Raw genomic sequence first — 27,358 nt, forward strand, 5'->3', positions numbered from 1 at the left:
CATTGGGGATCAAACAGTATTTCAAAAGTAGCAGCAGTACATGATACACGTGTCCATTAATAAACAAGCTAGGTGCAACAGAAATGCTCGTGCATTCAGAAAAGCACATGGCCAATTTCATTACAGTGTCACGCTAAGCACAAACATGCACTGCTGTTTGTACTTTAACATACACTACTACACTGTAGATACATGCCATTCAAAGGACGTATCAATCTTACTAAGAGAATCCTAGAATACAGTTCTGTACCGAATATGAAACCAACAGCTCAAAACCTCAAGCAAACACATCATGGCAGCCGTATTAGATCAAAAGGTCAAAGTGCACAAGCAACAACAGTGGCAGATTTGCAAGAACACCTGAACTTGCAGTTATGTTTATCTGTAATACACTGATGAACTGCAAAGTAAGCCCCAGAGGTAACTTTTGGTTTAATGACCAATACATAAAAACTAAAAACATAGTCAATCATGCCGAACACCCTACAACTCACCTTTACCTGCTACAGCTGCCCACTGATCACATAAAAGAGCATGTGACCATTGCTGTAAAGCCAAACTAGCTTTCAGTTCATACAGGCCATTCCCCCTGCTTTGAATGACATTTTCATTGCCTTTTCTTTTTCTACCCCCTTGATGATGTTACCACTCATCCTTAATGGTTTATATTGCAATTAAGGTGCTAAGTCTGTGCTTCAGCCTGAGCTCAGAAGCTGCTCTTCAGCTCTAGCTGCCTGTCATACACATGTGTAACACAGGCTAGATCCACCAAAAAGCCTGTATGCTATTCAGCACCAGTGTAAGGAATACTATCTTAATAATCCATAGGGATGAACCAGGTATATCACAACTGCTGTTACACTTATAAATCCCAGTTAACCATACTGTATTTAAGATAACTGCATTAGAATGGTCCAGTTATGCACAAGTAGAATGAGTTCTCAAACTTGGAACCAGCCTCCTTAAGGGACAATATTGCGAAATCTTCCCAAGTGCCCATCAGGGAGCTGCTGAAACAGTCAGCAGTAAACTGAATGTACAATCATCAGACGAGGGGGCTGGAATCACAGTGCTGGGATAACAACTGCCACAGTCAATGACGAGGGAGAGTTACTGGGCTAGATCATCAAGGATCAGGGTTGCTTAGAAGACAAGTGCAAGGTGTACCAAGAAACAGAACACATTCCAGTCTACTACAGTCTACCATGAGCCTGCTACTGTATGAGTATAGCCACTACAGACCTCCATTGATATGTGACCCTGGCTTAAAAACCATTACCACCACTAGAGGGCAATGCCACCCCGTTATCACACTCAACAGAAGTCCCTAATTATTCTGGTTTTCTTAACTGTTCTAGTTTTAGTTAGTCATGCACGATATAATTAAAGAACAGTTAAAAACACACAAACACAGTTGGTCAGAAAGCAATCATCAAAGAATTAAACAGTTTTAATGTGACTTAAGTAAATAAGAATCACAGCATTTTCCAGTAAAAAAAAATATCATTTTACACAAAAGAACTATAATAATATTTCACAGCTAAGAATACTACATACTCTTAAGCCATTAATTCATATAATACTTTAAAAGACACCTAGTATTTTCATGGTCAGACCACGGTTAAAACCACCAGAGAGTAATTCACGTATTACCCCATGTAGTGACTACCTTCATTTGACAGAGAAATCACTTCAAAGTGCAATTTACAACTTCATAGAACTTCACAAAGCAACCTGGGAAATGTGCTTGTGGCAACTCTGCACAACTAGTGCCCACACTGCTGCTCAATCGAGAGGGACAGTGCCTCCTTCTTACATCGGCTTCAAACAGGAAAGGAAAGGGTTAACAAAAAAACCCGCCTGGGCTCAGAAATGATGTAGAACACAATGGAATTCCCCAGAATTCTCTTTGATAGTGGAAAAATAACCAGCCACATGTTTTATATTTTTACAAAGTCCAGTTTATTAACTGTTTTTTTTTTTTTGTATTTTGTATTTTGTACCCTGCTAGTGTTATAAGAGTCAAAGCCTCCATGGTGTGTCCCAGGTGACTGAAGTATGAACTCAACGATATTACGTGCTTGACTGCCTGGTAAAAAAAACATTGGCTTTGTTTTATTCAAAATGCAGATGCAATGTTTATTGGAGAGCCAAAAATGTAAATATGTTTTCCTAGGTTTTATTTTATAGCAAGCTTAAACAATTGTACAGGAAAGAATGCTAGTGAGCTTTATTGCAGGCTATTTCAAAATGCCAGGTATGTGCAACAGCACGTGAATGGAGGGTACTGGGTTCTCTCGTCGATAAAAATAAATCTATGTTTTACACAATGAATATTCTCAGATACAAGATGTGTTTAATTAAGCAGCTGCTACGTGTTGCACAAACTTGGTACAGTATTTTGTGCTGCTGGGACAAACATGCTTCACTGATGAATTAGCTAGAAGTCAACAGTATAATGCGTAACACGTTACAGTAAAAACAGTCATTTATAAATTCTATTATATGAACATGGTAATTTCTGCAGCAGTGCTTGTTCAAATATTCGCGCCAGCACAATTTTGTTTGTACGAAGAACACTTTGCAATCAATAAATAACTGCACTTGATCATTTATATCTATCTATCTATCTATCTATCTATCTATCTATCTATCTATCTATCTATATATATATATATATATATATATATATATATATATATATATATATATATATATATATGCATATATATATGCATTAGGGCTGCTACGAATAAAATGAAAACCGATTTTTCGATTGATTTCTTTCCTCGTTATATTATTATATTACATCGATATAAAATACTGTATAATCGATTCAATAATTAAATTTTTGTAACGCGCGTAGTTAACAACATTATTTGTACAACGGGGATCTAAAGGACACAGTTTGTGTGGGAGAAGTTAGACAACAAGCAGTGGAAGGGTTGAAGAGCATAGACAGCAGCGCTTTACCAGGCAAACAAACTCTGGTTGCTTTCAGTTTGGTCTACTGCCAAGACTGCTGTGGCCACTGACTGTGTACGAGGTTTCTTTGACAACAGTTGAGAAGTTGGAAGCTTTAATTAGTCATATGTCAGGAAATGGTTGGGGTTCCACGCTGCCTCAGCAGAGTGGGGCTTTATGGTAAAGGAATACTGTAGCTACCAATCTCTGCTCTAACTGAGGAGTTTAAGTGCACCAAAATCCGACTAGAAATGACATTAGTAGATTCATGCGACAAATGCGTAAGGGAGGCAGCACCTGTGTTGAAAACTGGAAGAAAATGGACGGTCTCAGTTCAGCTCCTCCTATATGGCAGAAGGCAACCCCAGCTCAACGAAGGAAGCTGGTAGTCAATGAGGTGCAAAAGCAGGAGGAGAGGATCAGGTGTATAAAGGCCATTTCCCAGGCCAAGCAGGGAGAATGGATGAGATGGGAGAGTGTGGAATAACGCAAGATCGGCTGGCAAGACCTATGGACAATGGAACAGAGCAGGATCAGTTTCCTCATCAGATCAGCATATGATGTTCTCCCATCACCACAGAACCGAAACCTCTGGATGGGTGAGGATCCCTCATGTCCTTTGTGTTCATCACCTGCAACATTAAGGCACATTTTGACAGGGTGTAAGGTGGGTTTTAGCCAAGGATGGTTTACTTGGCGCCATGACCAGGTGCTGCGATGTTTGGCCTTAGCATTGGAAGACAAACGTAACCTGACCAATAAGTTGCCACCAGTTCCATCAAAGCATTACACACAAAATACAACATTCCTCTGTCCAAGAGAGCAACGACCAAGAAAAGCTGTTAAAACCAAGGCTTGCCCAGGACAACTGGAAGCTGCTAGAGACTGGAAGCTGCTGGCAGATGCTGGCAGATGTTGGTTAACAGCTTATTTTTCCACCTGAGATTGCCACCACTAACCTTCGACCAGACATTGTCTTGTGGTCTGGATTAGCATGCCTTGTTCATCTGGTAGAGTTACCAGTGCCATGGGAAGATGCTGTGGATGAGGCGTATGAGAGGAAGAAGCTTCGGTATGCTCAACTAGCTGCTGAAGCGGAACAGCAAGGATTGAGAGTCCAGGTTTACCCAGTGGAGGTGGGTTGTCGAGGATTTGTGGCACACTCTACAACCCAGTTTCTCAGAGACATCGGATTCAATGGCCAAGAGTTGCGTCGCACAGTGAAGAACTTATCTGAAGCAGCAGAAAGGAGCAGCAACTGGCTGTGGTTGAGACGGAAAGATTCTGGATGGGGATCTCAAGCACAATAGAAAGAAAGCAACGCTGTTGTACAGGTAAGTAAGCTGGGCTGAGCTGAGTGGGGGATGGAGGGGGCTAATGCTGGGATGCCAGAATCACTATTGAGCCCTCTTGAGGTGTCGTGGGCTAGTCAATGAAACACAGAGGATGGAAGGTGCCCACTTGAAGACCCCAGAGATGTATCCTACTTAGCTCAATCCAGACGGTTGTCATGCTGATGCACTGGAGAGACCACACTGGGTTGATTCCCGGAGCCAGTATTGCAGCCGTTGTGTGTGCTGACGCGCTGGGAAGGCAAAATGAGCTGATCCCTGGAGCCACCATTACACTTCAGCAATCAACACCAGACAGAAGGATATCTACATCATCAGATGGAAAACAACGCAAATGGATGGAGGTGCAGATGGATCACATTAGTTTTCTGCAAAGCTGCGTCTTAGTTAGTGCTTATCTTGGGGAGAGCCGAGTTCAAATCAGCATGAAGTTCAACATCTACTCTCATGTAATGGAAATCATTAAGTTTATCAACGAAAATGCACAGAATGCCCTGCCTTTCTATTTACAGTACTTCTGCCAGACAAGCAGTGGGCGTGTTCTTCTTGTCCTGCTCGTGTTAGCTAACATCTGATTTGCTGGTCCCATCCTACCAGTGAATGAGTTTTGAAAATGCTTTGTAAGTACGCCCCTCTGTGTATTCGCTGTAAACAAACAAACAAACAAAAAAACGCACCGCCCTGAATCCAGAGCAGGACGACAAATTGTGCACATTGAAGAAAACTGACTGTATATAGTTTGCGCTTCTTTGGAGTTTTGAAATGACTGTTACAGAACGTGTATTTAACAATAACGTTTAAAAAAAAAAACTTTTGGAGTAATGATCAGCTTGACCTATAGTGGGTATGCATTTTGTAGTAAGTAAATGCATTTTTTTATTATTATTATTATTATTATTATTATTATTATTATTATTATTATTTAATATAATAATAATAATAATAATAATAATAATAATAATAATATGTGTTTCACAAATAGTGAAGGTTAGGCGGTACAGTATTAACAAGATGCAATGCGTGATGCTGCAGCTGTCACTGAATAAAAAAACACATTTATTTTTCATAAACTTGTGTCTAGATTACATAGACTGCTTTCCAAAGTACTGAATTCTGTTTGGAATAAATATTTTAGTAACACTCCTGTAGTATGTTAAACTTGCCTTAGGCTTGTTGCGAATGTTGTTTCTTCTTTCTCCTAACGGTACCAAGGCGTGATTACCCCTTGCATTCAACTGTTGTACACAACCTTTTACTGAACAGCAATGATGTTAAAATAATCACGTCGCGGGGAGAGGAATGGAGCGAAAATGTACGTGGGCGGTAAAAATAATGATCTTTATTCGAACGATTCAATTTTCTGTGCCCAATTCATCGATTGCTATTTGGAGGCTTAACTGACAGCCTTAAAATGTATGAATTTGCCTGTTGCTAAATCCTGTGCCTCTTCAGCTGAAGAGAAGGCTAACAAACACAAGTAAATTACACAAGCTCAATTCACATCCAGAAGACAGGACTTCTAAGGCTCAATAAATGAAGCGTCATTTTTAATCCATGGTTCCAGCTGTTAGGATTAAAATTTTGCAAACTGTTATAAGGCCGTAACATAAATATTAAGAGGGTAAAATGTGCTTAGAAAACTTCTCAGGGTAAAAAAAAACCCACATGTATTTGTTTTGTAATCCTTAAATTAACAACATCCATGCACTTTCTGATAAAGACTGTGTGTTCAGAAATGCCCCACCCAACCATGAAGTAATATTGAAGGAATGCATGCTTCCTTCTTGAGCAGGAATTTATAATGTTCACCAGTGCATTTCGTTTATAAACCATAGGGTTATAAAACACTGAAAAACTGGATGATGTTTTTGGCGATTTAATACCAATTTGAAGTCTTCAAGAGCTATTGTCAACCCACTCCTGTTTTAGGCAGTAAAGCTGCACACGGAACAGTTAACTTGACCCCCAATATATAAGCATGTCAAAATTGTAATTACTGCTACATGCAGGGTGTGCAGTGTTGCTTTACAAGCGTAGAGACACAGCATGCTCAAGATAGCTGCTAACTGTTCAAACAGATCTCTGCATCTGTATTATACATATCATTGCCTGCTGTAAGAAACACAGCCAGTTTCTTAAAAATACACAGATTTAAGAATATGGCCATATTCTCAAAGCGTTTACTACATTCTTAAATAACTCTTATTTTTTTTAAAAGGTTGTTTTTCTTGTTTTGTAACCTTCCCTTTGACTTTTTATTAAATAAAGAGTACTGAAAAAAAACCAAAATGCTTTGAAAATATGTTCTTTCTGTAAGCATTTATATTATAAAATATTTAAATGACTGCCATGACATTATTTATTTTACTGTTATTGGTGGTGTTGCAGTTTTGGGTGTTTTGCAGCAAGACTAGGTAGCTCAAGTGGCAGCCGACATAGAACACAAAGAAAAAAAAAAAAGCTTTCTGACTTTGTGCAGCACCCTATGCTACACTGCAAATGCCCCTGATGTGTGCTCTCCTGGGAGAAGCAGGCAGGCAGGCAGGCAGGCAGGCTGCTGGACTCACGAGTATCCTTGCTCGCTGTACTATACCTGGAAGAATCCCGGCGGTACAGGCCCCACTGGCATGCCATCTCCGGGGGGAATGTTTCCTAGCACTGGACTGGGAGCTGCCGCGGCACTCTGGAAAAGAGCAAAGAAAAAACAAGCCTCTGTTACCACATGCCACAAAACTGCATCCCACTGCGCAAACAGGATTTCCACATTCTACAAAGAACTGTCTCTGTCTGGAGGCGTTCTGCTTGTCTTTCATATTTAAATCAATTGTACAGCACATTCAAATGGCACGTAAACAATTGTAATATTGACACTAATATTGGGGCCACAAAATACAATTGAATGTGCTTTTAAACAGAAATATTTTTAAAGCAAATACATAACCTAGAAGTTTAAAATCCCTACTCAATCTGTATATTAAAAAACTATTTTTTTTTATATAGTAGCAATTATTAATAACCTGCTAGTTCAGACACAACATAGACCGAGATAATTCTTAAAACTATTAATATTCAAATGCACTTCTTTTACAAATGAATGCTACATATTTTCCAGAAAGTTAAGATGTGTTAATCTGCAATGTGTTGCACGCTTGAATGGAAAAGTTATAACACTAAATGAACAGTTATGCACCTTGTAATCTTAGTTAAAAAAGAGCGTGCAAGTACACGCACACGCACACACACATGCACGCACATACACACACGCACGCTTTTAAAGGAAATCTGGCCGTAGTATCTTTTTTTCCGGATTAAGCAACAAACCTAATTGATATAAATCAACCACTTCACTGCTAAAGAAATTTATAAATGGTGACAAAAGATTAGTCTCTTCACTAGTAGAAAGTGATATACAGAGTCTTTTAATCTATTACACTACACAGACGCGATCTGTTGTGTTTTAATGCATTTAAAAGGTTTTTTTTTATTTTATTTAAAAAAAAAAAACACTTAGTAAAACATTTAAAAAATATGCAATTTCCAAGTCAAACAGGAAGGGTACATAGCGGAGAATAACTAAAATGAGGGTCATTTCAAAGTTAATACATTCATTTCATTGGACCTTAAACAATATTCACTTCCAGTAAACCAAGTAACAGTGTGACATACATACATAATGTAAATGTGTACAGGCATAGACAGCCTCTTCCATATATCCCCTCATACTCTCAATGACATGTGATACAGAATGTCCTAACAAAGACTTACCACAGCTGAATAAGATACATGTACAACTCTGAAGTGACCAACACAGTACTGTACTGCATGTAAGCATTAAGTATGCCTCTACTTTATCCCTGACAAATGCACTACTAATATGAACATATATTCACACATAAACCACGGTGGTGATTGTTGAAATCGCCTACATTGCTTTCACTTGCAAAGAACACACAGAGTAAGTCACTGACAGGTCCACGCTAACTGATACAAAAAGCGCTCAACAGTCCAGCAGAGAGCCTGTCCTCACCCCTCAGAATCAAGGTTAAGGGTTTGCCTGGATGCAAAGATGCCTGTGGTAAGTTTCTTATCGCTTCTCTCAAACAGTGTGGTGGCATCATCTCCTCCACCAAGCCGCAGTGAGTGATCTAACATTACAGAATCAGCCCTCAGGGCGAGGGGAGCTCTGCTCTGGAAGTGCATCACAGTCACTCACCAGAACTCAACTATCCCCTGCCCAATCTGCTTGAGCTGTGGATAGCTGCTTCAAGCTGGTTAACTGTGTTGAGTGAGTAGATGCATACGGGCAGAGTCCTGCTCTCTAAATTGTATCTGTCTGAACACAGCGCTGTGACCCCGATTTTCACTACTGAACTGTTTCCTAAAACTTAGTTGGGGGGGCTTAGTAGTTGGGGGCTGCAAGAGACTACCTGCTTTTATGGAGCACAGGGGAGGGACTACACATCAGTATCTCAGCTTTGGGTTCTTGCCTGAATTAAATGAGGTACAGCAAGCCTTCCTATCTATAATTTGAATGATATCTTTCAGCATGGCATTTAACAAATGATCTTTTTTTTTAATAATGTAGACACCAAGGCAGAACTTAGGTCTGATATTAAGGAGATAATGAATTTCAATCTAGGGTTGTAACAAATTGATAATTGTATTAAAGTCAGCAATAATGTTTCATTTGAAATGAAAAAGAATCAGCACCTGTGCTACCGAGATGCTTTGCTCGTCTCTCTTTCTGTATTTGTCCAGACATCTGTACACAGGAGAACACTGGTGTTCAGGTCAGGCGAGAACAGTGCTACAGCTATATTCTAAAAAGCCAACATGCGAAAAGCAGACCAAAAAAAAAAAAGTGTAATGCAGAAAGAACTACCAACAGAGGAAAAAGTCGCAATTTCTGAAGTATGGAGCTTCACTTAGAAAAGATGCCAACTCAAAACAGGCCGCTTACAGTGGAATGGCTTGGGGGCCAAGCAGTAAGTTGAAAAGTGATGTCCTGACACATGGTAGATCATTGATTTAAGAAAGCCAAAACCACAAGCATCAAACTTCCCTCCTTCATCATCGTGTTTAAAACGGCAAGTTACAAGATCAAGGACTGAAAACGATGAAGGGAACGTGCCTCTACAGTACGCTCTCATGGCCTTTGTCAGGAGCCGCTCTCTTCATAACACTTCAATCAACTTCTTCTGCTGAAATACTGACACAATAAAACCAAGCAATCCATCAAACACTCATGAAAACCAAAAGAGCAAGACCACCACGGTGCAGATTTCCAAACTCCTGCTTCTCCAATCCATCACTCTGTACAGAACTGCTCAGGCAGTGTCTGGAACAGAACACACACTGTACTGCTCAGAAAACAGGAAACTTCAAATATGAATGCTGGAAACAGAGCTCAGGACACACAGCACTATGCAGTTTATCAAGAGATGTATCTGTCCCTTTGTTATTTTTTTTTAAGCAGTTGACTTTACTGCAGAAATCCATGCAGCAGACATAATATTTGGAAATATTCAAGGGTGCCTGGCAAAATCCCCCATTTCCCTGTACTAGTAATGGAAAACTATGAACTAGTGTGTGCTGAATGTGTTGAACAATCAAGCATGACCTTTTCATAGAACAAAAAAAAAATACTTTTAAAACTGAAAAACAAAACCTACTCTTAAATAAAAGCATTTGGAAAAAATGGGTTTCCCTCAATTTGAAATATGCTAAACTTGCACAAGCGTTTTAAACTGGGCTAGGTCTTGTTTCTATTCATTTTGTATATAAATTTACTGTTTCACTCAACACATCCTGAGAACTTTTAAGCAACCCTCTGGCCTCAACATAGCTCTCAAAACTTTGTCACAAGAATCTGATGACTAAAATAGAAAATAGAAAAAATAATTCTGGGGAAAAAAACAATAAAAAAAAAAAAACACACACACATTAAAAATACAAATGAAACAAGATAAATTCATAAATAAATCTGGCCAATTATGGACTACAGCCTGCACAGTGGACTTAACTGGACAGGGCATTGTTTCCTTGCCACCAGTAATGAACTCAAAGAGTGTGTGCCAGTTCTAAATTCCTCCCGCTTTCCTTTATGGAAACTATGTGGGATGAAAGGACCAGTCTCCCTGATTATCCTCATTGTTTTGGGGAAGAACAGTTCTAGTCATTCTTTGGAGCTTCCTGGTATGGTTTGCCAAACCCTGCCTTCCTAACAATAGCTGGCATTTAAGGCTGATCAACTCTCTTAAATAGACAGGCTAAATATAGTGCTTCCTGTGGCAAGTGATGGGTAGATATGTGTCCTGGGCAGGCATCAAGAAATATGTTTGCTTTTGTTTATGTGAACATAACAACTTTGCTGTAAAAACAAGTACATTTTTGATTGTTCATGTTCTCTTTCCAATACTGTGGTATACAGTACAAAAAAAAACAATCCTTAATGTAATCAAACCTGAGCAAAAGATTAAAAAAAACACAACAGAAATGCTTTGACATGTAAAATTAAACTGTATTCATCTACCGGATTTGAGGATTTGACAGAACTAATGATTCCCTTTAAAAAAATTACATTTTAAAGAAGTATTAAAGACACCTGTGTCATTTACCCTTTTTTCAATAACACAGCATAGAAAAACCGAATATGCACTGAATATTAAAGCTGTCTAAAGCTTTACTGCCAGTTTTTACAGAGAAACCCTTCAGTACAGCAAGCATTTCTGTTGTTCCTACAAAAAGCTGCAATGATATTCAAAAGCAAGGCGAGCAGTGACAGAATACCCCTCCTCCAATTTCCCCAGGGACAGAGGCTGCTCCGCTCTGCTGCCTCAACAACTACTAATACCCACTGCAAGATCCGCTTTCCCACACTGCACCTCCAGATCACATCTCTGCAGAATAGCAGAGACAGACTGCACACCATTTTAACCCAGCCAGTTTAACGCATCATTGGACTCTGCCATTTTTAAATGTGAAACTTCAAAATTGACCGCCGCATCAGTCGCCAATGCGTGAGCGGCACTCACTCCAACTCTAGCGTTTTAACTAGTCCTCAATGCTAGACTCAGAGAAGCTTAGCAAGCTCATACCAATTACTGTGCAACTGAACAACACACAAATGCAATCTTGAGGGATATATGACACGTGGTTAAAAAAATAATAATCAGTGTCTGAAAATTATATTGTCCGACATGTTCGGGGCATGTACAAATTTCGGCAGGGCATGTAAAGATATTGATTACATGCCCGATTTGGGTACCTACAATTTTTCAATGCCCTAAAACAAAAGCAAGCGATCACTTTACTACACATTTTAACTTCAGTATTTTTACCTTCCAGCCAGCATCTCATGTGTTCTAGTATTCCTTCCCTGTGCACCTGCGTGAACAGCAGAAATTGTGACTGCTGTCAGAGTGATCACTGATTGCATTTGCAATGGATTACCGAAACAGGGAGGAAATAACAAAGCGTTTAATCAGAGATTCAGCAAATGTTGAGCATTCTTTAAAGTTTATTTGAGACACACTGCTGACACACAGCAGGACATGCAGTCCAGAAGTCCTCTATCGGTGTGGAATCAACAGTAGCAGAAAAGTGTTTTTCAGTTTCACACTTAAGGTGTGTAAAATGACCAGGCATGTTAAGATTTGGGGAATTTTCTAACCCTGAATAAAACATTCATTAGGTTCTTGTGAGCACTTACGTGGGTGTTAACTCGTGGTACAAAGACCATTCAGGTCTTCCAGAAAAACCCCATGACTGCAGCAGGCATCAAGCAGAGACAGACTGAAGACAAAGGGTTGGAGACATTTCTTTACACAGAGTGAGGGTATGGTATAGGTTACCAAGCCACGTTGGCATCCTTTAAACCCACTATGACAAAGCCGAGCACTGATGGGCTGAATAGCCTCCTCTCGCTTGTACATTTTTTAATTTATATGTTATAGGTTATATGTTCTTGGGACACTGGTATGTTATTTTTCTTATAGAGGAAGTGCAGATTGAAAATTATACCAAACATCGTTGTCCACACAGATCTCACCCACGCTACTGAGTCTCTGCAGAGTTATAGGCATGTTTAATGATTACGGCAATGGGGCATGTGTTGTTTGCTTTCATTAGTTCATTAACTTTTATTTTCACTCATCAGTAGTTGTTATTTGTTTAGTGCTTAGCTTAATACATTTGGGTTATATAAAACTAGGTGACTTTAAAAAAAAAAAAAAAAAAAAAAAAAAAAAAAAAAATTAAATCTGGGCAGCTAATGGGCTAGGCCTTGGCTGAAAGTATACACACCAAACATCATTCATATATAAAAGACCACTTATAATGAAGTTGTGCATTTAGTGCTGTATATGCCTTTGTATCATCCACAACCATTAAACACTATTAGTGCTAAAAACTTAGAAATCCTAAAAGAAACATAATAAATTCAACCAGTTTCTTTTAGTATTGCTAAGATTTATGTGCTATCCTGTTATACAGATAAAAAATCAACTAAACTACAAAGCCAAGCTGCAATTTAAAAGGCTGTGTTAAATTACGCACACATTTTATATTCACGCATATGATAAAAGATGCTAATATTAAAGAGGATCCGGTTTACACTCTTTAGTGCAGGTACTAAAAAAATCTTTGCTGCGTTTAATAATACTGTTTACTGTAGCACTGCTCATAATTCTGTTTTATTTCTATGGATTGATTCTTGGCTTGCACTTCGCAGATACCTGAGGTAAAAATAAAGACACTGCACCATCAACTTATTTGGTTTACCCAGATCTCAGAGTGCCAGGCAGCAACCAGGTTCACGGCTCCTGCCATGCTACACAATCACCTGGCAATGATGCCAGCTTCTGATGCACCTCTTTCCTGTTATGCCCATGTACATAACTGCTGTATCCGAGAAGTTAGTCTACTGCTGCAGCAGTGGGGAGTGGGAATAGGTTCACATTATTTTCTTGCATTTCCAGCTCACTGCTTCCAGCCACTCTCGTCCTCATGCTCCAGCAAGGCATGGGTATGTGCCGTCATCCCCCCACCCGAGCAGCTTGCACAGCATCTGTCAATCAAATTCCATCCTTGGAACGCGCTCCTTGGGAAAGCCGTTTGTGATTTGTGCTGTACAGATGTAATCTACTTACCAAAACACATCATATATCACATATCACTACAGCAACCCAAAGTCTTCCAGTTTCCCTGAGTGAGTGTGTGTTTAGGTGCATTACCCACCATAATCTGTGTATTTCCTATGGCTGAACAAGGTCACGTCAACATGACCCTAACCCCGTGACTTCTAAGGTTGCCTCCTTACCTAACTTTGGTTTGGTATTGCAAGTAAAATATGAAAATATATCAAACCTTTGTACCAGAAAACCTTTTTTTGGTGAGGACTACTGAAATAAAGTATGTCAGTTACTTACTGGTGTGTACTTACCAAGCTATAGCTTCAACAGCACACTCAATCATGTTTCAATGACATGTACTGTACACACTAGCTTGCAAAAAATGCAAACTGCAAATGCAAACTTGGGCTCATCTACTCCATGCACAAGCTAAAAAACATGCTCAATTCTGCTGATTGTGCTTTCTTGTTTTAGATTGAAATAAATGACTCTAGAGCATCAGTGATTCACTATAGAATGCTCATTAAATGATCAACATGACCTGCCCTGAAATATCACTGCAAATATATGGAATCTGTAGACTTTCCCAGGCCAGCTGAACCACGCACCACCCACAGCAGATCTCAAGCCAGATTTCCACAAAAAATTGTTAATCCCCTACTGAAGATGTTACCATGTCACTAAGTCATGCAGCGGTGCACAGTACAACAAACTCAAGTAAACAAATTACAGATTGAACTTGTGCACTACAATGTTCAACCTGGGATTATATTATCACAGCATTCTTTGGAGACCTACACTGCAATCTAAATCATGTATTGATCGGTACAGGATTCATCCGGAAACTCAAGTATCTTGTTCCATATTCGCTACATGTACAGACATGATGGGGTAAATCAATAAGATGACATGCCATATGCCAATCCATGGTGTCCTTTGTGAATTTCACTGCTGGCAACAATGGATCATTTTCTCACTGCACCTTTTTATTCTTATTAACAGATTACCATGGAATCCTTTATTATCTGTTATTATGTGTTCATTTGTTAAGCGCTCTGGGAGCAGCCAGCTACTGTAGAAACGTTCTATATAGTGGTAACCGTAATGCTGCAGTAGCTGGACAGACAGACAGACATAACAGATGTACGTTTTCCACTTAAATGTACCAATATAGTCAAACTAAAATGATAAGTGAGGTTACTGTTTTCTTCCAAGACATTTCCCAAGTGGAAATTGTGTTCAAGCTACACTTTCTGGGGCTGCTTCCCAGCATTCTCACTGTTTCATATCAGTTCGGTTTTAATATGAAACCTAATTGTTTATTGATTTGTGCATCACCCTCATCTGTGGCCCTGTCTGAGCAGATTACAATCACTTTAAACAATTAAGATACAACCGCACGCTGAGCTTCTGCCCTTACAGTCTGCCTACAGTACATGGCTCTCTTCATTAGCCAGTGGGTACTAATTAGAAGCAATTAATAACATTAATTATCCACACAGGTGAAACTAACCATGTGTATCAGTGACATGGGTGGAATACCACAAGTCTTACCCCCGACAACATCTCATTTGCACCATACCTGAAGTTTAAATTAAATTAAAAGGTAAATGTTTAGAAAATAAACACTGTAAGCAATGAGTATACAGTGTATAGTGCTACAGTAGTAATGTACAAGTGGAATACATGGGCTTAATCACAATGGCTGCTAGGAGCTGTTTATTGTGTTTGCTTGTTTCTTTGCTACAGTAGTGTCAAGTATACAGTTTTGGAGGAAGCACATGTTCAAGGACACATGTACTTTAATTCCTAACCTTGACACCTGGATCTACCGGAGGCTGACGATAATTCTCATTTTGTTTGTCTTACTCTCACAATGTTATTTTTTCACTTCTTAGGTCATTTCATTTGTCTACGGGGTGAAAACACGCTATTTAACAATGTTGTTAAAAAAGGGAGGAGGGGACCATTTCACTTTCCAGGTGAAATAACCAAGAAATTGCAGCGCTACTTGACAGCAAGGCTCGCAAACAGAGGGAAAGAAAGAATGTGCTGCAGCACCACACTGAGGGGCTGATGTAAGGACAGGCGTGGTGCAAACAACTGCAGCAGCAGGTTATTTTGCACTGTGGCCTATGTAAGCTTAAGAGCAATGCAAATTAGTCACCACACACAAAAATGAGCTGCAATCATGATAGTGAAGGTCACAATGAGCGCTGCCTGTGAATCAGGCTATTTAGCGGCTGCACTTACAGCCCAGAGGTGAGGCGAGTTAGGAGTACAGAGAGCAGTAGGCGCTGTATGAGATTCGTGGAGCACGAAAATCAAACCAAACTAAAAAAAATTTGAAGGGTAGCAAAGTCCTCTTGATGCACGGAAAAGAAAAGTTTTCTGAGGAGGAAAAGATGGTCCTTACAACTGAGGTCACTCTGCATGAAATTCAGTTATTTGGAAAAGCCGCAGTCAACATCAGTTATGCTACCAAAAAGGCCATATGGTCCTCTTGAGCAGGGATTCCCAAACTCTCCCAACTCACTACCCACCTGAGCAGCCAGATACTTTTCTGGGACCCATGCCCAGTGAGATAGTGTGAAAAAACATATACATACAGTACCAACCAAAACAGTGCAGCAATACAAAGAAAGAATAAAGGTTTAAAAATCACTTACACAAAATGACTGATAGAAAATAATTATTATAATAGTAACTTGCTGTATTTTATCAAGTAAAACAGAAAAGCTACCAGCACAAATACAAAACGCTTGTCTCTAAAACGCACTCATACACTCTGCTTTTCTGCAAGCACAACCTTGTATTTCACTGTGGAAGACGACCGATAGAAATACAACATGTACAATTGCACTCTGGGCAAAATTGCACTTAGTTTCATACTATGTAGAGGCATTTGCAGCTCCTTCGTTTTTTTTTAAATAGTTCAAAATATTTAGTCAATTCAAATGAATCATTTAAAAAAATAACGGAAACCTATAATTATTATAACCAGTGTTTTTATTTCTGAGGCTTTTATACTAGCTTATATTTAATAATAATTAAAAAAATGCAATAAACTCATCATGCCACACGGAACGTACAAAAACCAGCAGCTGTGCACGTTCGGCGATGGCGCCCCTTTTATCTATTTGAATAGCGAACATGCAACTTTCACCAAGCCGTTCAGGGAACTGCAATCTTATATCTGCTGACATTTCTTCACAGGGCTGGGTGCACAGCAAAGTAGCCAAGACTGAACATGTATGGTGCCGAGTGAAGCAAGGCGAACGTTTCTAGCAGTGTATATTTTAACAGCAGTTGCGCATACACACTGCAAAGCAAACATGAGTATACAGGCAATCCTCGACTTACGACGCACGGCACTTACACCGATTTTGCATTATTACCCAGCTTTGACATTACGACATCAATACGGCATTTACGACACGGCGAGACCTGAGCAATGCGTCGTGTGCGCATGCTCGGTGTCTGAACTTCAGTAACTGTCGTGGTCGCGCTGACTTAGTCTAGCGTTTTATTTTGGTTTTGGTTTTTAATGCATGTAACTTTCCGTTAACAATTCCTGATAAGAGCAATTGACTCCGAAGCAGTGACCCCTGTCACATGAGGGCCTAACTTCAGGCGATCGTATTTCCTGCTAGGAGTACCACACACACACACACGCAATTCGTCATCGGAAAGCCCCGAGTCTGTACTTTTAAACAAGCCAGGCTGATGTCTAAGTAATATGTGCATAACCACCGGGCTGAGTGTAAAGAGTTAAATAAATATTTGCATGAGTACAATATAACGGGTCATTTTTGTAAAACTGTACTATCTGGCTGAAGAGTCAGGAACGTAACCTCAATTTATAACATTGTTCCTAGAAAATGTGCTTCGATTTACGACGCGACTTCCAGGAACCAATTGTGTCGTAAGAGCGAGGGCTGCCTGTATATCCTACTGAAACAAACACACTGTACACAATAAAAAAAAGAACAGAAACAAACCAAACAAACAAACCAACAAACAAAAACAGCTGTACTGCTTGTTTCTTAGCTTAATGTAATACCGTGTCACCTCTAAGTCACCGTGCATAAGGACATCTGTCAAGCAAATACATAAAAAGGAAAAATAAAAAACAGGGTATGCCCTCTTTCTAGTAAATAAACCATGCTTATGTTTGTGCATTACGGTTAATTAAATGCCTTTTAAATTTGTAAGCCTTCATACTTTCCTTTGAAAGTATTTCTAGCATAACACACACTTCGGCGCTGGATCGTTTTCAGTACCACACAATAACGCCAAACCCAAAGTAACGGTGGTCACATTTCCTTTTCTTTGCAGGTGGAGGCATTGGACTTTTACTTAGATCGCTAGTACGCCCTCATTTTAAAATCTTACCAATTTTAACAAGTGGTTTGCGTAAACACACACCAGCAGCCTAACTACCGCGTACTGGTGAGGGGAAGTTCAGGAGGTGCATGTGACAGCTTTCTGGTCCAGACCATTTTACATCGGGTGGGGGGCTACATTGTGGTATATAATTTATTATTTGTTAGTTATCTTATCTTTTCTCTGTTATGTTTTCTCTTTTTAGGGTAATTATTTTCTGATTAATTTCAAATTAAAATATGTTTAATGTTTTACTTTGTTTGGTTCAGTGACCCACCCCCGATACCTCTTGCAACCCACCAGTGTCTCGCCACCCAGTTTGGGAACCATTGCTCTATAGTGGAGGGAAAGTCAACCAGGTGATGAAAAGGTGAAATTCAGCTATTAGGTCTAGCATGACCTGTGGAGTGAGACGATGACACCATACCACCGCATCCTCCAGCATCCCAAGCAAAGTGACCCTGGGCTTGACCCTGGGCATGCAGGGTTTTGTGTCTTGCCCTTCTCCTCCGATGGTTTTCCTGCCTGTTCTCAAGAGCCAAGTGTTGCCGCATCAGGAAGTGTACCACAGCGACAGGCCTCTGAAGGGGTGTGGTTTTATACAGCTCTCAATCACTCACTTCTACAATGGCTTGCACCTTGTAAGAGGAAGTGCAAAGTCTTTGGAGGGTCAGCAATCCTTACATCTGATTATAATGTTGGCTCTCGTTTAGTATTCCAGATCCCCACCCAATTCCATGCTCTTTTCTTCATTTGCATACACTTCAATATCATTTAAATGGATTAATGACGGCAAAGTGTAAATTTGATAACAGGTGCAGAATGGCTGACATAACCATTCTTTACATAAGCCATTTCTAGTGGCCGCTAAAGTCCCACTTTACAACAGCTAAATACGGTTTGTGCATGCAAAACCCTGATTCTGGCCGCAACATGGGTGTTTTGCAACCGCAAATCATTTTGCAAGTATCCTTACATCAGACCCATAATATGTTAAAATGAAAATAAACGTTCGCCGTAACGCACGTTTCTTTTGAAACTGCACATTGAGACCTATCAGGTGAGTGGAAGTGCAGGGCAGGTACGGATACAGGTACATTACTCTGCTAGCTGCAATACAACCACTTCAAAGAGCAGAGGGTGCTGGCAGACACCTTGTGATGCTTTAAGTGAAAAGACTGAAGGGCTTGGTTTGCTAACTTGCAACAAGCAGTGGATGTTTACTGCAGAAAGATTACCAGTGCTTGAGGTGCTTTCTACTGTGGATAAGACAATAGGTGACACTGCCTGAGCTGCCTTGGAGTACAATAGTAAACTGGCATTGCAACTGCAGTTTTCACATGGTTATACCATAGTATGTTTTACCATACCTCTCTGGGTTTTACACTGCTTACAGTACATGTGCTTACCTTTAACTATACTTTATTACAAAAACACAACTCAAAAGCAGTTCCCCTTTAAGATACTGTTGTTGTTTTGTTTATCATGACTGTAAAGTCATACCTTCAGAAAGGGCAGCCTCTTGGGTGTTCAAGTTGGGATTGCTCGTATTCAACACACTGATTTTTATGGTCTTACATCCAAGTGGAACTAAAGCCGTAATTACTCTCGGTCCTCTCAATAAAACCTCTGCTTCAATCAGAATCTGAAGTTCTATTATGGGAGTGACTTTTCTACTGTGCGAGTGTTGTGGAGGGGGTGGGGATGGTATGTTAATATTTACACCAGGTTGTACTTGGGAGGCTGGACACGATTCTGTAGCTCTATTAAAGGCTAAACTGATTTAAAAAGTCACCAGGATGTGATAGACAAAAAGAAAATGACAAAAAAGTGAACCCAGTCAACAAGAATACTGTACATTCATTAAGGGAACTCTGATATTCCATACCCATACCTAGCTTCACTTTAAATCCATGGCACTTCAAATCTTTACTACCGTCGGGCAATTCACTGCACTTGCGCAAAACAGCATTACTCACTATGCTTTTACAGTGGTTTACCCTGCTGGTTTTACCATGCTATACCACTGCCAGCTTCTCCAATGGACTTCCTATGTGCCTCCAATATGAGGATTTCAACCCAACAAACAAAAAAAACAAACTCCAACCACTGAGCTTCACCAGTCCCCTTGTAACCACAAACACTGTACCAGTGGACAGGTGGTTTAAACTTCCAGCTGAGAACGATACATGTCCTGCCATTCCCTTGTGTACTTAACCATGTCTCTGTTACTATCGAGCCGTGAGGTTTTAAACCTGATTTACTAATTTAAACATCTATAACAAAATGTAGCACACACACACACACAGACACCAACACACAGACACACACAGACTAGCCCTGTAGGCATCAGCAGCAGCCAGTGTTCCAGTACTCTGGGCTAAAAACAAATTAGTAGTTAGAAAAGGCAAATCAACAAGCACAAAATGCAACCACATTGTGACGTGCAGCACTCAAGGCAGGTGCAGGCATCGCTGCTCATCCTAACATGGCAACAACCTTTTTTTTTGTCTTCTTTCAGCATATAAATATAAACACAAAACCACACATTTTACGGTCTTATAAAAATAGTTGCTAGCCACAGTAGACAAATACTGATCTTTTCAAAACACACATATAATTAAACAGGAAAGAAAATGTATATTAGGAAAATGCATATGATAAAGTATGCCTTTAAACTATTATCCTACTGCAGAATCTAGACTTCTCTTAACTCCTTCAGGAATTAAACCACATTAATATGTATCACACTATCTTGCAAAATCGTTTTTCTTTTTACTACCACCTGGTTTGTATGTGGTTTTGTGTGATCAGCACTGCGACACGCTTTCAGTGATGGCAAAGGGATCTGTGAACACATTTTTTATTTTCAGATGTATGTCACTATGCGTTCAGGAGAAAGTGTAATGAAAGCTAGCTCAGGACTGGTATTAATAAATCGACAGCACCTGTACTGCCACAAAAACCAAAAAGAAATGTGTCAAAAGGGGCAACATCACTAGATGGCGTTGGCTCTTACTTACATAAAGACACATTGGCCGATCTAGCCTATGTTACTAATATCTATGGAAGGCAACTAGAATTGAAGAGCATCTCCTGAACCCAGGTGAAAGCACCTTAACAAAGACATGCAGAAAATATTTATCAGAGCAAAATATTAGAACCACAAAATAATATAAATCAGAAGCTATTGCCAGAAATATATTTTAAAATAAAAACTTAAATACTAAATATTAGGGTTTGTAAACCATTAAAGCATAGGGAAAGATGGTTGAGCAACGCTAACAGCAGAGGTTAGCACTGGTCTGCTGCTGCAAACGGGTGAATGCCATGCTTTGAAAGGACAAGCATTTCACTTCACTTTGCTTTCAAGGCCATGGTTACAACAGGAAATACAAATGACAGTGCTCAGGAAGGAAGCTAATGAGCCCCCCTCCCTCCGAATGCTATTAGACTACTTCCTGAATAACTAAGGAGTCTAATAATTCAGAGCAAGGCTGAGCTGTTCCAGTCCACCAGACATTCAGGCCGTACTTCTGAACAATTACTCAGAGCGTTTGGGAAAAGGAAGGGAAGAAAAAAAAACACTTCTGAATGGGGTCTTATGCTGAGCAGAGAAAAAAAATTGCAGTTGTTTTGTGGTTATTATGATGTTTAAGATCTACAGATATTGAACTGCACACAGTCATCCAACCCTATTTTTAAAATGATCTGCAGTCATCCAACTCTTAAAAAGCATTAACTATTATTAACCTTAATGTGGACAAGGTGAGCCCACCCCCTCAAATGAGCAACATGAGTCCGCTGCACTAGCAAAGTGAGTCACAACAGTTTTATTATGTGAATATAAAGAAAGCATCAACTGCAATATTCAAGGAATGCAAGGAAATGCTTATTTATGTAACAAAATATAACTGCAAATTATTTTGTGTTGATCTTTGGCATGCTTACTGGCCTAGTTGTAGGCAAAACATAATTGCCATCTTCTGGAATGCTCGGATCCCCCATTGCAAGTATTGCAAGTTGTTTTTTGTGCTGAATTTTAAATTGCAGACATTCTTTCCACATGCTGGACACACCTTCCACTCCTGACAATTAGTTACACTTGAATCAACTGAAGCCGATATATCACACTGGCGGGAATTTCAATGGAATACATGGACTGAAATAATGAAAATTGATTAACATTGTCCATATACAGGTAATCCAGCATTGCCGGTGGGGCAATGTCAAAGGTCATGCAGTTAGTCAATCAGTGGCTGAACAAAGATTGACACCTGCACACTTTTATTACAATACACCACCTATTGATTTAGTGTTTACACTGTTCTGGAGGCATACAAGTACACAGGATCTTAATGTCATTATCGTCTTGAATTCCATCAAGGAAGTTGTGCAGTCTTGGATACTGAGCAACCAGATGCCTTGTCAGCATACTTTCAACATTCGTCAGTTGCGATATCTTGTAAATGAAATGGACTTGCAAGAGTCTACATGAAATCACACTCAACCCCTTTTATTGATCCGTGAGATCAAAGGGTTAAAGAGATACTGAGTAACATTTTCTTATTAAATGTCTATCCTGTTATGTGTGTTCTTCATGGTTTTCTATTGTTGTTTTCCGCATAGACTATTTATTAGCAGGCTTAAAAAACTCTAGACAAGACTGCAGTTTCAGAGGGGACAGAAATTACAGCTGCACACCCACAGTGATCATATTTAAAACCACCTCACTTCAGAAATTTAGCATTTAGGAGTCTTTTCAGAAGCATCCCCTGTGGTGAAAAAATGTTAGTTATCAAGCCAGGTAAGTAATGATCTATGCAGAAAAAAGAAACCAATTACACAAAAAGACACATATTTCAACAGGTGAGAAGTTACAGTAAACATATAATATAAAGTATTCATTTACTGTAAACTATTTCACAAGTGCAGAATCTCCCCAGAGGTTTCAATTTGACCTTTAATACGTGAATCCTTTAGTTTTTTTTCTTGTTTTTATTGTTTTCATCAGGGAGGGTAGATGGATGGGCAGGGTTGGGAATCCAGTCATTTCCCTTTGCAGATACTAATCCGTGCCAAAGATCAAAATATTTTAAAACTTTTTTTATTTTTTATTAAAGCAGACGAATCCAGGCTCCTCATCCAGCAGCCTCTAAAGCATGTCGGTTTGCTCCCAGCCAAAACCAACAGGGGTGCGAGTCTCTGTGAAGCCTTGCAACGCTGCGCGGCTGAACAATGGAGGAAGTATAAATCGTGGAAGAGATCCTCCCACTGAATTTAACTCCAGTCTAGACTGGAGCCTTGCCAAAAACTGCCAGGCAGTTCAGACCACATTTTGTTGACAAGAAAACCATAAGCAAAGAGAACAGTTAAACCGACCTGCAACTGCCACCAAGGCACACATGCTCACATGCATGCACTGCGCTCTGACCAACATATCACTTGTTTTAATGCTCAGCCTCCCAGCTAGAGATTTTAAGAGACAAGGAATGTGGATGCCCACTGCTTATGAAAATCCTTCCCCATATCCTTTACATCATTAGATTGGGAGGTCTATGTTAATGACATAAAGAGATCTTAGTACCGGCACCCTACAGTGTATAAAGAGCCAGAAAAAGATAAATGTTTGACTGGACTATACAGCGCTTCAGCATTGCTGTGCTCATTGAACAGGTTACATGTTTAAACACTTACACAACATTGTTTCTTGCACTTATAGAGCCCAAAGAAGCAACCCTGATTAACAGCATCACAATTTAGAATTCTGAAGTTAGGAGTCATAACTTTCAATCATGCATTCATATATAAAACCAACTGATATGACAGCAACTGCTATCACATCCCTAATAATAAGAACTGTAGCTGACCTAAACTACAAAGGCGGATTCCTGCTTTTCTGTTGTGGAATCTGGTAAATATTTTTTTATTTGACTAATAATAGTGTGTTTTATGTAAGAGCTGAATTCGACTTGCATTCCAGGTCTCCCACCACCCTCCCTTTTCTTGAAAGGTACAACTTATTCTTTTGTGAATCTAGTAAGAGACGATTCATTTCCTGCAGGAACTGTGTTACCCTCTGTGATGGCATTCACTGCAATACCAGGACTTGTGCTATTTCCAAGGTCAGTGAAACCTGTTTTATTCAAACTAACTGGAATCAGGGGGGTTATGAACAAATGCTGCAGATACTGTAATTGAATTATTCCTGCAAACTCATTAGCTTTTCCCCCTATGAAGATATAAACCTCTGAAAATAATGACAATACAATCCCTGCACAATTAACGTTATTACAGAATAAAACGTTCTCGTTAAAACCTTTTCTTGAATTTCCTTTTACTGCTACTCTTAAATGCACAATGCATGTAACTGTAACTCTTGTGCAAATACCAGAGGTAAAAGGGCTGGTTAGCATGTTATTTTCCATGACAGCGTGGTACAAGACCACTGAATAGAGCACAGCCGACAAACTAGTCATAAAATAGCAGCCTTGAAACATGAGTGAAAACACGCATGTGCACATCATTGTACAGCACATAGCAATGCAATACTGTTAATGCAACGAGAAACTCTTATTAAAAAAGCAAGAAGCAAACTAAATTGTAGACTTTTCACAATTAAAAACATGCAACCGCTCACGGTATCATTTATATGCAAGGGTCCAAATAGGGCACCACGGCAATTAATCCATCACAATGAATGTTTCACTGAGGCTTGCAAAATAAAAGCCATGGTGATCAATAACCGTTTAATCAATAGCAAAACCTTTGGTTTTTGCACAGCACCTTAGGCCAAACGAAGCATGGGGACTCCTACAGTAAATCTTTCTCATTCAGCTGTAAAAGCTCACTGGGAAAAAAATCCCAGTTTGATGATCTAGGGTAAATATTTATTAAAAACGCTACTGTGCTGTGACACCGGACAGGGCCACGGCATGGTGCTTGATAAACACAAATGCCTGTTTTATTTGTTAAGGATCCTTTATCTTGGTGCTCACTGAGCAAGCTCTTCCTCTCCACATAGCCGTAACAGATGGCATGAAAACAACAAACTTTCCATTTAATCCGTTTGTCACTTTTAATCTTATTTTCTCTGTGTTTTGATCCGTTACGGACAAGGGACAAAAAAATTAATACAAATTAATAGCCCGCAGACTGTTTTATTTTGTAAGAAATGAAAATAGTTTATTTTTTAACATCAAAATAAACATTTTATACAAGTAAATATTAACATTTTCAAACTTGAAAGCTCCTTCAAGGCTGCTATTTTAGTGAAAGATTTTGGACAGTAATATTTTAAAGCCATAACAATACACAATTTCTGATGTGCCTTTTCAGAAACAGGAGGTATTAAATTTGTTGCCTGCTACTTAATGAAAATGAATCAGACCCTGTCTTTAAAACAGAATACATTTCACAAATACAACAACTAAAGATGAACCCTTTTTACATCACCTCACTAAATATACAAAACGTGTTTGTCCTGCAGTAAACTATATGCATGTGTTTAAATGTAAAGAATGACTAAATGTACAGCATTAAAACATTGCTCTTTGATTCACCGTTGTGAAACGTGAAACCCGGTTTATATCACTACACAGCAGTCCGTCGTGTATCTGTGTATCGTGTAAAAGGATATTATAAAAAGGAAGGGGTTTGGCAGTTGCCTTCAAATAGTTTTTCTAATTGGTGCGACAGAAAGATTGACACGAGGGCAGGTTGTACTCTCGGTCGATCTGGCGCTTCATTGGTGCACTCGGTGTTCTTGCTGTGGGCGTGGTATGCTATTCAGTCAATCATCATGTTAACAGCGAATAGGACTGGACCTCATCCAGGAATCTGCAGGTGTACTGAAGTAAGTTGTAATTACATTCGTTTGTTTTATATTTTTTTTATAAAACTGCATCTCTAAACAAAGGAAAAAGACAAAGACAAAGCCAAGTTTGGAATTATTTTGAGGAGCCGGACAAGAAAACCGTAGTGTGTAAATAATTATGCCAAACAAAATTGCAGATCCACAAAAACACAAGTTCAATGCTTCACATTTGAAATGAACTTTCATAATTACTGTGGATGGAGTTACTGAACGCAGTAAAAATCAAACATCCACAATAAACACAACGCTCTAGATGGCAATATTAATTCAGAGAATGCATGTTTAAATTAATTATGTATATGCTTTAATTTACCAGTACACTTTTACACAAATCATTTGTTAAAAAACATTTAAAAAATGAACAGCAGAGTTAATATAACAATGTATTGGAATGTGTGCATTTAATAGATTCTGTAACATATGTAAGCTTTTTTTTTTTAAACATTTTTATTATTATTATTGGTTTTGTTTAGTTCTTGGAATATAATATAATGTATCCAAAAAAATAAATAAATAAAGGTTCAGTTTAGCTTAGTTTATTCACCTTGTTTCACAGGGCCAGCACAAGTACATCTCAATAGTGCAATAATACAGATGCTTTTAAAAAGACCAAATTCCTATTGGGCTATTTTTTTAAATGTTATTATTCTATTGATTTTTTAGTATTACATGCAAGACAGCCACTATAAGATCGTTACCTTTATTTAAAATGTGCAGGGATGAATCTACTGATTAATTAACTAATGCCCATAAATTAACTGATCAAAAATGTAATTTCTGTCCTAATTTCAACATATTATTTTGTGAATGCATGTTATTTTATTTGTAAGTAGGTCTTTGAGATGTTAAAATGTTACTTTGCTTATTTCGGGATTCTTTGCTTGGAAAATACTAAACCAGGGCTATCAGTATACATCACAATGTAACACAGGAGTGTGTGTGTGTAGATATGGGTTAAACATTTAAACGCTGACACCTGCATAGCACTTAAACGTTCATAAAAATGTACAAAAAGCACACCCCTAATAAATCCCCCAAATAATCTAGTTTATGATTATGATTATTTTATTATTATGAGAAATGCAAAAAGCATTCAAGCCAACAAGTCACTGAAACCTGATCTGGGTATGGTGTGGAACATGGTTGGTTAACAGGATCACAATTAATCTCAGTCTTGGTAAATGCACTAATTTAAGAGCATTTATGTCCAGACAGAGCGTCATCTCATTTGTCAATGTTTTTACAAGTCATCTCCACCTCAGGACTAAGTCTGAACAAAGGAAACCAGCAACTGTTTCACACAATTTGGCTAAGCTTGAACAGCTGCCCAGATGTACAGCTCAGCTACATGTCTAAGAGTTAACCCCTGAATTGTGAATCTTTGCAGCTAACTCTCCCATTTACTTATAGAATGGCTGCAGAGCTGCATATTTAACAGCGAACAAGCCAGCTCCTGCCAATCACGTCTAGCCTCATTTCACAGCAATGCAAAAGAAATCCGTTGTCATAGAAACTGGTCGAGTGCTTTGCAGTCCCCGAGGTATACAGCATTACACCAGAATCAAATTATTCTTGTACCCATATTTTCCTCAATGATAAGACACATTAAAGTTAAGCCACACAGATGCACAACGGCAGAGCATGTGCGG

At 39.1% G+C, this 27,358-nt stretch overlaps 1 protein-coding gene across 7 annotated transcripts in view; it reads right to left on the reverse strand.

The window, feature by feature from the left end:
• Nucleotides 1-27,358, reverse strand: part of LOC121312830 (single-stranded DNA-binding protein 2) — a 117,128-nt gene that overhangs the window by 26,746 nt on the left and 63,024 nt on the right. For all 7 annotated transcript variants that reach the window (XM_041244700.1, XM_041244662.1, XM_041244672.1 and 4 more), the window contains exon 5: nt 6,910-6,999. In XM_041244700.1, coding sequence (XP_041100634.1) covers nt 6,910-6,999 — 90 coding nt within the window. The remainder of the gene's footprint in view (nt 1-6,909; nt 7,000-27,358) is intronic.

This window comes from Polyodon spathula, chromosome 1 (genome assembly GCF_017654505.1).
Source record: "Polyodon spathula isolate WHYD16114869_AA chromosome 1, ASM1765450v1, whole genome shotgun sequence".
Lineage (NCBI taxonomy): Eukaryota > Metazoa > Chordata > Actinopteri > Acipenseriformes > Polyodontidae > Polyodon > Polyodon spathula.